Source organism: Myiozetetes cayanensis, unplaced genomic scaffold (genome assembly GCF_022539395.1).
Source record: "Myiozetetes cayanensis isolate MyiCay16 unplaced genomic scaffold, myiCay2020 scf21, whole genome shotgun sequence".
In the NCBI taxonomy this organism is placed as follows: Eukaryota; Metazoa; Chordata; class Aves; order Passeriformes; family Tyrannidae; genus Myiozetetes; species Myiozetetes cayanensis.
The window spans coordinates 8,832,922-8,843,673 of record NW_026087423.1 but is presented as its reverse complement, the minus strand read 5'-3'; the positions used below and the strand labels follow the sequence as shown (position 1 = coordinate 8,843,673).

Here is a 10,752-nt window from a genome sequence, read left to right as displayed (position 1 = left end):
TCACATCCCCTGTCTCCCCTCACACCCCCCTCGATCCTCTCACAACCCCTGTCTCCCCTCACACCCCCTCTCTCCTCACAACCCTGTCTCCCCTCACACCCCTTCTCCTCTCACAACCCCTCTCTCCTCACACCCCCTCTCTCCCTCACAACCCCTCTCCCCTCACACCCCCTCTCCCCTCACAACCCCTCTCCCCTCACACCCCCTCTCTCCCCTCACGGCGCCGGGAGGGGTCCTCGGCGCGGCGCGCGCTCCTCCCCGGGCTGCCCTCCCTCGCGCCTGTCGGGCCGCGCGGGCAGCGCTGCGGGCGCCCGCGGGCGGTGGCGCGCGAGGACCCCTGGGTGGCGCCATTTTGGAGTGGCGGCGGCGGCGGCGGCTCCGTGGCCGGTGCCTCGCCCGGTGCCTCGCCCGGCGCTTCGCCCGGCTGCCCTCCCGTCCCTCCCGCTCCGCCGGCAGCATGAGCGTGGTGGAGCACGTGCGCGAGATGGCGGCCGCCGGGCTGCACTCGAACGTGCGGCTGCTCAGCGGGCTGCTCCTCACCATGAGCGGCAACAACCCGTGAGTGCCCCGCCGGCAGGGGGCGCTGAGGGGGCGGGGGGGGGGAGCGGGGGCGATTTGGGGGGTCCCGATCCTGTCCCTGTCCTGTCCCTCCATCCTGTCCTGCCCCTGCACCCTGTCCCTGTCGGGGATGCAGCCCGGCTCTGTTCGGGTACCAGCATCAGCGTCCCTTTGGGGTGTCCTGGCAGAGAATCGCAAAACGGTTTGGGTTGGAAGGGACCTTGAGGATCACCTCGTTCCAACCCCCTGCCATGGGCAGGGACACCTTCCACTATCCCAGGTTGCTCCAAGCCCCGTCCAGCCTGGTCTTGGACACTTCCAGGGATGTGGCAACCACAACTTCTCTGGGCAACCTGTGCCAGGGCCTCCCCACCCTCACAGGGAAGAATTTTTTCCTATAGATCCCCTTTGTTTCTCAGCTGTCATTTTACTTTTTAGTTCTTTTCTGAGCATTGTTTGAAGTCCAAATCCCATTCCAAAACCTAAGCTCCTCCAAAACCTCTGCAAACCTACTGGGAGTGTTATAAAGGGGGTTTCTAAAATGTGGGAACACAGATTAGGACCAGGATAGTTGTACAAGGAGCTGTGTTGCCTTTTGAACTTGAGTCCATTCAAACAAAACTCTAGAATTTGAACGGGCACAAATGCTGGATAATAAAAAGGTCAGAAAAATAATAATACTAATAAATAATCAAAGGTGAGTAAATCCTGAAAGAAAGTTGACCCAGTGTAATGGTCACTGACAGCCTGTGGTTTGTTGTGGGAAGGATGGGGTCAGTGGCCAAGCAGCCAAACACTGAGCTGTTGTTGCTGATGAGGTGTCAGGAGTGGCTGTCACCTCTGTTTGTTCACAGATAAAAGAAATTGGTGAGATAATCCCTGTGTTTGGTGTCAGTACCTGTTCCTCAAGGGTCCTTCCAGGGTGGTAAAGAAGCAGCCACAGTTGGAAGTTGAAGCCACACCAAACCAAAGCTGCAAATACTTTGGATCTGTGAGGTTTTGGTTCTTAAGCAGCCAGCTGATGGTGGCCTTTCTGTTTGCATGTCTTTAGGGAACTGTTTTCACCATCTCAGAAGTACCAGCTCCTTGTTTATCATGCAGACTCTCTGTTCCATGACAAGGAATATAGGAATGCTGTCAGTAAGTACACCATGGCCTTGCAGCAGAAAAAAGCCTTAAGTAAAACTTCCAAAGTGAGACCTTCCACTGGGAATGCTACATCAACACCCCAAAGCCAGGTATTTGAAACTGATAATGTGCTGTGTGACGTGATCATGTTCCCCCTAGCAGTTAATGTTGCTGATTCAATATTCACGGAATTACCGAGGTTGGAAAAGATCCTTGAGTCCAGTCCAACCCTTATCCCAGCACTGCCGAGGTCACCCCTAAACCATGTCCCTGAGCACCACCTTTACATGTCTTTTAAATACCTCAGATGGTGGATTTACCTTGTCAAATAAACCTGACACTTAAGGCTAATTAATTTAAAACTTCAAATGTTTTGTTTTCTAGCGGAAGACTTAAAATACTCTTGAACATGAAATTTTTCTCTGTGTGTGGCTCATGCTTTTCATTTGAAGACAGGAACAATATGAACAAGCAGGAAGCTGCATTGTTGACTTACTTGCACTAGATGTTTATTAACATAGTATAAATATTTAATTAGGAAACCTCGTTAATTTTTTTACCTGGCTAAACCAACGTTGTATTAAATCTTCCTTTTTTGTTTCAGTGTTTGCCATCAGAAATTGAAGTGAAATACAAAATGGCTGAATGTTACACGATGCTGAAGCAAGATAAAGATGCCATTGCCATTCTTGATGGGATTCCTTCCAGACAGAGGACCCCAAAGGTTAGTTCTGGCAGGATTTTGTCACAGGTGCTTGGTCAGTGTCTGGTCAAAAAAGAATACAGCCTGTAGGTATAATGCTATTATGTCTTGGTATTTGCTTTTGTTGTGTGGTCACATTTCCTAATTTTAAATTAGCTTATTATTCACTTCTGTAAAATCAGGCCAGTTTTATATTCTCTCTGTTAGAAAGAATTCATAAAAGGGAAGGGAGGTAAATGATTTGTGCATCTTTATTAACTTATTGCATAGTTGTAAGATCCTTGGAAGGCTGGAGACTTTGGCAAGTAGGGGGTTTGCTAGTACTCCATCTTTTAAAATCTTTTAATCCTTTTAAAGCACAGTTTAGATAATGTTAAATATTTAGATCCCACTGTGGTCTGCAGTGCCAAATCTGTGGAGTCTTTGCTCGCTGGCTCCATTAGTCATGAGGGCTTAAAAGATTAACACATCAGGTCAGTCAACTGTGTTTCATGTTAAATTGTCCTAAAAGTGTACATGGCTCAGACTCCAGCCAGTGTCAGAGTGTCCTGTTCAAAGGCCAATTTACAGAACAGAGAAAGAAGAAGAGATTGAGAAAAGCAAACTTTTCGCCTGCACGCACCAGTAAATGAAAGTGTTGTGGCAGAAAGCAGCTCCTGGTGTTGAGCAGAGCTCAGATAATTTCTGCTCTTTAATCAGTCGTGGCTTCATTCAGAAGCTGAATCCTGTACTGTGTGGTACGGTACAGCGTTCTCAGAAGAGTGAGTGATTCTCTTCTGGCCAGAACAGAAGGCAGGCAGACTTGAGGACAGGGTTCTGACCTTTCTTAGCTATTCTTGCTCCTTTCTCACGCCTGACTCTCTGTTGTTTGCAGATCAATATGATGTTGGCCAATCTCTACAAGAAGGCAGGTCAGGAGCGCTCCTCTGTGACAAGCTACAAAGAAGTGCTGAGGCAGTGCCCTCTGGCACTGGATGCCATCCTGGGTGGGTGTCTGCAGTGCTACAACTTGAATTATGCTTGGGACTGTCATTGAATTTTGTCTTGCATTTGCATGTGGTATATAATGCCTGCGTTATGCAAATGTTAACAAGCTGCACGTTTGTGCTTGTCAAGGGATGGAGCTTCTGGTCCTCAGGCAATTAATTTGTGTCAAAAGCAGGTTTTGGTGGCTCAGATTGATGTGTGTACTGTCCTGAACAGGCTTGCTCTCACTGTCAGTGAAAGGAGCAGAAGTGGCCTCCATGACCATCAACATCATCCAGAGCATTCCCAACTTGGACTGGCTTTCTGTGTGGATCAAGGCATACGCCTTTGTGCATACTGGAGACAACACAAGAGCAATAAACACCATTTGGTAAGGGAGGAAAGAGCACCAGGCCATGAAATAATGCTTTAATCATATATAATGCTACTGACAGTGACATTTATAAATGATGGGCATTTGTCTCTCTTGAAGCTCTTTGGAGAAGAAGTCCTTGCTGAGGGATAACGTGGACTTGCTGGGGAGCTTAGCAGACCTGTACTTCAGAGCTGGAGATAACAAAAACTCCATCCTAAAATTTGAACAAGCACAGATGCTGGATCCTTACCTCATAAAAGGTGAGCAAATCCTAAAGGAAGGTTGAGCTGATGAGTAACAGCCACGTGCAGTGGAATATTGTCTATTGTTTTACCAGTTCAGAACTGACATTCAGAACCTGCGTGTCTTGAACCATTACTGGTAGTTGCCCAGTTTAAAGTAGCCGTTTGTGGCTTTGCTTCTGGTGGGTTTGTTGCTTGTTGTGAATGAGCCTTCCATTTCTTGAGGGTTGATTTCCAGCCGTGTCTCTGTAGGGATGGATGTGTATGGTTATTTATTGGCACGTGAAGGGCGGCTCGAGGATGTGGAGAACTTGGGCTGCCGCCTCTTCAATATTTCTGACCAGCATGCGGAACCCTGGGTGGTGTCTGGGTAAGTTGGTTCCTTTCCTTTCTTAACCTTACCCATAAATAGCTATTTTGGTTCTTCTCTGCATCTTTAAACCTATTGGAGTTACCACTTTAGTGCAATAGCAGGGATGTGTTGAATAGCTGTGACAGTTCAATATTCACAGCTTTGTTTTTAAACTCCTGAAGAGTGTGTTTTTCTGAGCATCCACTCAACTTCAGATGAAAAAAATTCAACAGTTACTTGTAGTTTCTTTGGTTTTTTTTCCTTTGTGTTTTTTTTTTTTACTTTTTGACTTTTCTCCTTTCCCCCCTTTTCTCCTTTCCCCCTTTTCCTTCTCTCCCTCTTTTCCTTCTCTCCCCCTTTTCCTTCTCTCCCTCCTTTTCCTTCTCTCCCCTTTTCCTTCTCTCCCTCCTTTTCCTTCTCTCCCTCCTTTTCCTTCTCTCCCTCCTTTTCCTTCTCTCCCTCCTTTTCCTTCTCTCCCTCCTTTTCCTTCTCTCCCTCCTTTTCCTTCTCTCCCTCCTTTTCCTTCTCTCCCTCCTTTTCCTTCTCTCCCTCCTTTTCCTCCTTTCCCTCCATCCCTACATTCCCCCCTCTCCCCTCCACGCCTGCTCTCAGGCATCGCAGGCCGTTCACACTCACACTGCCTCTCATCTCTCTGTAGGTGTCACAGTTTCTACAGCAAACGCTACTCCCGTGCCTTGTACCTGGGAGCCAAAGCCATCCAGCTGAACAGCAACAGCGTCCAGGCGCTGCTCCTGAAAGGAGCGGCCCTGCGGAACATGGGCCGGGTGCAGGAGGCCATCATCCACTTCCGAGAGGCCATCCGGCTGGCGCCCTGCCGGCTCGACTGCTACGAGGGTCAGTGCCGGGCTGGGGGGGAGGGCAGGGGAGCAGCCACGAGGTCTGTCCTCCTCCTGGCTTTCTAGTCCATCAGCTGTTCTTACCCCAGCATCTGTAGGAGCGCTCAGATGAGAGACACTGGAGGATGTCTGGAACATCTAGAGAGTATCTTCTCTAAAGATGCCAGACTCATCCATGTAACAGGGATGTTACAGTCAGGGGATTTACCAGGTCTGTGAGAGATACTAGAGAATGTTTGGGCTTGCAAGAATGATTTTCACCGAGGGGTTTTCATGTTGTTTTTTACTGTTTTGTTTTGTTTAAACTGGATATAAACAGACTTGGGTGTTTTGGGTCATGACGTGAACTGCATGGTTAGTTCTGCTGGGAGCTTTGTTTTCTTCTATTTATTTAAATAGTTAAATATTTAAATCTTGTTGATCTCAGCTTCAGTGAGTTGTGAAGAGTGCAGGTGAATATCTCAGTATTGGAACCGGACAGAAATGTTAGATTAGAGGTACTTTAGAGTTTGGAGTTTTTTTCAGTCCCTGCTCACAAATAAAAAGTGGTGAAATCAGTTATCTGTGGAATGGGTACGTTAACATGTACAGAGTCCCTTTCTCACTTGCAGCTGTATTTCTTTACTGGAGTGCCAGCTGGGCAAGTAACTGAGGAGGTGAGTGCAGAGCTGGCTCAGAACCTGAAATGTTTCCACGTGGTGTCACCAGGTCTCATCGAGTGCTACCTGGCATCCAACAGCATCCGTGAAGCCATGGTGATGGCAAACAACGTGTACAAAACCCTGGGAGCAAATGCACAGACACTCACCCTGCTGGCAACCGTCTGCCTGGAGGACCCTGTCACCCAGGAGAAAGCAAAAACCTTGCTGGACAAAGCACTAACACAAAGACCTGATTACATTAAAGCTGTGGTAAAGAAAGCAGAACTTCTTAGTAAGTGCCTTTTTTTCCCCGTGTTGGTTTGTTTAGAGATAACTCTTGTACGTGGAAGGGTGTTCTTCAGACTCATCCATGTGAAGGATGGAGCAGTGATGTTACAGCCCAGGGATTTGTCAGTTCTATCCTGAAGGGAAAATCACAGGGATTCATTGCATCCAGCAAGTGATACTGCATCACACCAGCACTTAAAACATTTGCAAACAGAATGTTTGGACTTCAAAGCAGGTGTAATTGTGAGTGTAGCAGGTACTGCGACAAAGGGCCATTGTTTAGAGTTAATCTTGCGAGAAGTAGATCACTGCTGCCCTCCTTGCTGACAGCACTGAAGGGACAAACAGTCTGGTGGTGTGATGGCTCTGTGAACACTCTGACTTCATAGACTTATCTCAGCTATTAATTAAAACTGTAGTTTTGCCTGTGAACAGGTAGAGAGCAGAAGTATGAAGATGGGATTGCTTTGCTGAGGAATGCTCTGGCCAATCAGAGTGACTGTGTGCTGCACCGGATCCTGGGGGACTTCCTGGTGGCTGTCAATGAGTACCAGGAGGCGATGGACCAGTACAGCATAGCCCTGAGGTAAAGCACCCCCTGAGACTGCAGGAGATTTCTAGGAACCAAAGATCAGCTTGACTAAGTAAAGAGTTGAGCCACTGATTGATTAGAATGAGAATCGGAGGTGGCTTTGCATCGCTCTGCCTTAAAACAAACAAAAACGTACAAATTACATCCTCTTAATTAATTAGTTGGTCTTAAGGCTTTGATCTGAGACGTGCACAATGTAGGGACTGCATTAATGCCAGACGTGTCACTAGGCTTGTGATTCCTTAACTAATAAAAGGTTTAAGGCATTAAATTATTTATAGTTATTAATTAGTAATCAGGCACCTTAAAATCCATTCCTTTAGACCAGAAGGTGCTATATAAAAATGAGCTATTCAGTAAATTTAAATAGTGTGATTCAACTTAACATAATCTAAATGTTATTTTAGGATGTTACCATGCTAAATATTCCCATGTTGTGATTCCAACAACTCCAGTGTGCCTTAAATCCAGCACATCATGTCCACTGTACACTTGTATAGCTCAAATGGGTCAGCTGGTTTTTGCTTGCATAGAATATATTTAGTCAGAGTCATTTAAATTTTTACTGCTTTGCTGCCACTTTATAATTAGTATTGTTGGAAGGGGTGACTAAGTTTTCTGGAAGAGTGGGATATTTAGATAAGTGCATTCTTGGGGATCAAAACTGTTTTTTATGGAGATTTAATACTCAGTGGTACAGTCACCCTTAGAGGAAGTTGCATCAGCTACTAAAATAAGCTGCTTGATGAAGTTAAACAGGAAGTGCAGACAGCAAGATGAGAGTTTGTTACTCTTCTTTACACTAAGGCCACAAATAAAGGGAAAAAAAGTTTCAGGACAGTGCTTTCTTTTTCTTCCTTCCTTCAGTTTGGATCCCAACGATCAGAAGTCACTGGAAGGATTGCAGAAAATGGAAAAAGAGGAAAGCCCAACAGATGCCACCCAGGAAGAAGATGTGGATGACATGGAGGGAAGTGGAGAAGAAGGGGACTTGGAAGGCAGTGACAGCGAAGCAGCTCAGTGGGCAGATCAAGAACAGTGGTTTGGGATGCAATAAAAGTCTCACCTGCTGCTTGTTCTGGCACTGGAACACACCACTAGGGCCATTCTTCTTAGAAGAACAGAAACTATGATTTTTTTGTGGTATCAAAGGACCTTTTTTTGTTTGTTTGTTTTTTTTAATAGACTCTGAAACCATTTAATACTCCTGTACATCTCAGTACCATGAAGATTCCTGATGCTTCTTATTTATTAAGTATAAGGGACTAACTGCATCCACAGTTATATCTGCAACTTTCATTATGAAAAATTCCTGCTAAAACTGAAACCATCAGAATCTGAGGTGTGTAATGAACCTGTTGGGATGCAAACAATGTCTGAATTCTGTCCAGGGCTAAGTGTGCTTGGAGCTGTAAATACAGGGGTTTGTACCCCTTGCTGAGAAGGCTCTTACTCTCATCGTGTGCTCCTGTTTGGGCTCGTGCTCCTGTTGAAGTCTGGGGTGGTTGCTTGGATGTGACTGAAAGCAGCACTTTTCTCTTGCTGTGTTTGTTGAATTAATTTGTCTTTTTCCAGGGCATTACCTGTGCTGTCCAGGAGAAGTTTGGGACAACAGGCAACTTGGACTTACAGGATGTTTTTTGTAGCTGACTGATTTCTCTGTGTACAGAGCTGAGCCAATGGTGGAGAATTAAAGTCATTTTCTCAGCCCTTACCAAACCCTGTAATCACTTAAAAGTCTGTACATGAGCATTTATTTTAAAATGAAGTTTAGTTTTATTTCAGGATGTTCCTAAAAGCTCTTACAGCAGTGACTCAAAGCACTTCACATTCTGTATACAGCACTGACATTTAAAATGGTATAAAAGGAATCCATCCCCTCTTGCCTTGCATTGCTGGAGAAATGTTAAATTATGCAAATAGCCATATTGGCCTGGGTTTTCCATGTTTATGTACTTCCTGGTTCTGTCAGGTAATACTTGAATTCGTGTGTTTTCCCCTCACCTTTGGAAGCAAAGTCGCTTCATGTACAAATCCTCAGCATTTCAAGGGTGAGGCTGCTTTGGGTAATCTAGAAACTGTTGCAGTTCTGTGGGCTTGATGTGTGGGAGGAGGAATTACTTATTTTTCTTACTGTTCTGATTGCCTTAGTCTTTACCAAAACATGGGGTTTTTTATCTTTATATTGGCAATTTAATTCCTTTTGTATTTATTCTGTTGCCACAGGTATGCTGGAGCACACAGACTCTTTTTAGAAGGCTAAAAAATAGTTTTGAGTATCAGTTGGAGGAAAAATGGCTCTGTGATACAAATACATGAGATGGAAAAGAAGCTTCTCCCTGTAAGGCAGATCAGGGTAAAATATCATCCCTCTGTGATATTGCATCAAAAATGCAAACAGAAAGAATAGGCAGATTATGGGGCTGTTTTGGAAATGTTTTGGTATGTCACATCTAACAAAGGAGGAGTCTAATAGTATATCCATCTGAAAAAAGAAAACAGCTGGGTGCCTGTTCTCTCTGGAATTTTGTGGGCTCTAAACTTTCCAAAATATCAGACTCAGTTGTGGTTGGTTGAAGGTGGTTTGGGAAGAACAGCAAAGCTGTCCTGGGGGGTGGATGGGCACGAGCTGCTCCTGCTCTTCCACGGAGCAAATCCACCACATTTCAGGGAGAGCAAACGTTTTGTTAATGGCTTTTTGGTGGATGAGAGGCCTGGTCCTGTTCTTCCCTTGGACCAGTCCTGTGGGTTGCAGTGAATAGATTTCAGCTCATCACATGTCTCGTGGCAGAGATAATTCATGTACAAGCAAATTCAAAGCATCTTTTTAAATAAAAAAAAAAAAGAAAGCTTTGTTTTCGCCTCTCAAGTCAACATTCATCTGATTCATCTGCAGCTTTCTAGTGTTGCAGACCTCTGCTGTGGATGCAAATGGAGTTGTTTGTGGGTTGTTTTTAGGTAAATCTGGTAGTCTGTGCTCTTAGAACAGGCAGGAAACTAAAACTACGTCAAGATGAGTGTGTTTGGGTGCAGCTTTAACAAGTCCAGGCACACCTTAGATAGGACACCTTGAGATGGCTGTTCAAAACAGAGTTGGATCCTTGCTGCCTTGGTTTTCTGAGAACTTGGCTCCTGACTGAAAATTAAACATCAGATCCTGCAGATAAAACCTGGGTGAGTATCTGATGTGTTGGGCTCACGTAGCTGGTGTGTGATCTTTGCTAAGAGTTGTTCAGTAAGGGTCTGAGGAACTTCAAGGTGCATTTGAGATGATACAGATATATTTAGCACTCACTTCAGAATTCCAGAGGGGTTCTTGCCTATTAATGAGCCTTCATTAGCACTCTAATTTTAGAAGGTGATCTCTGGTTTTGCAGAGATCTCGTACTCTCTGGTGCAGTTCTAGTTCAGGGAATAGGACAATTAGCCCTTAATGAGCAGCTGACCTCATTCCCTCCCTCAGTCACGTGCTGTGCACCTTGGAAGAAAAGATCACAAAGCCAAAAACTGAAGTTCAGGCTTTGTCAAATCAGGGATGGAAGTGAAAAAAATACCAGTTTGTGAGGTAAAAAAGCTGTTGCTGTCCGGTTCTGACTGTAGAGTGTTGGCATGCCTGAGATGCCAGTCTGGAGCTGGGTAAGGACAGAGTGCCCAAGTTTCCTTGGAATCATTGAATTTAAGTGACAAATATAATTTAAGTTTTAATTCTTTCCTGTTTTGTGATAGGAAAGAGGAGAAGTGATGGAAAGGGACCAACTTCCTTCAAACCATACACTGACCGGGGTAAGGGCTAAAGGGCTGAGCTTAGCAGAGCCCAAAAGGAGCACAAATTCAGGATGTGGCTGGAAATTGCCTAAATAATGCATTTACTCACACTTTATCCTGCCATGTGCTGATAACACCTGAAATTCCAGCAGTATTTCTAGTTAAAAATTCCAGATCTTGGAACATCTCCCAGCTGGACTCCCGGGCTGGGGGAGTTCAGGGATTGGCAGAAATGAGCTCCTTTAGCAGTTGATCCAAGAGCTTGGGTTGATCTGGCAGCATAA

At 45.3% G+C, this 10,752-nt stretch overlaps 1 protein-coding gene across 2 annotated transcripts; it reads left to right on the top strand.

Moving 5' to 3' along the window:
• The first annotated feature begins 362 nt into the window (after positions 1 to 362).
• On the top strand, positions 363 to 9,202 carry ANAPC7 (anaphase promoting complex subunit 7). 2 transcript variants are annotated; one of them, XR_007629249.1, is made up of 12 exons: positions 363 to 558; positions 1,610 to 1,796; positions 2,291 to 2,410; positions 3,264 to 3,375; positions 3,593 to 3,746; positions 3,849 to 3,991; positions 4,226 to 4,343; positions 4,984 to 5,180; positions 5,891 to 6,115; positions 6,547 to 6,697; positions 7,571 to 8,045; positions 8,279 to 9,202. XR_007629249.1 is itself a non-coding variant. In XM_050318099.1 (11 exons), the coding sequence occupies exons 1-11, from the start codon at positions 458 to 460 to the stop codon at positions 7,758 to 7,760; spliced, it is 1,698 nt and encodes a 565-aa protein (XP_050174056.1). In that variant the 5' UTR covers positions 363 to 457; the 3' UTR covers positions 7,761 to 9,202. The 2 variants fall into 2 exon arrangements, 1 of the variants encoding a protein (XP_050174056.1); XM_050318099.1 differs by having other exon boundaries at positions 7,571 to 9,202.
• Positions 9,203 to 10,752: the final 1,550 nt, after the last annotated feature.

Bases quoted from the DNA above. Each gene is read 5' to 3' on its own strand.
- ANAPC7 (XM_050318099.1), top strand. From the start codon at position 458: ATGAGCGTGGTGGAGCACGTGCGCGAGATGGCGGCCGCCGGGCTGCAC. The intron at 3,747-3,848 runs GTAAGGGAGGAA...TCTCTCTTGAAG, and splicing joins AGAGCAATAAACACCATTTG to CTCTTTGGAGAAGAAGTCCT. The intron at 6,116-6,546 runs GTAAGTGCCTTT...GCCTGTGAACAG, and splicing joins AAAGAAAGCAGAACTTCTTA to GTAGAGAGCAGAAGTATGAA.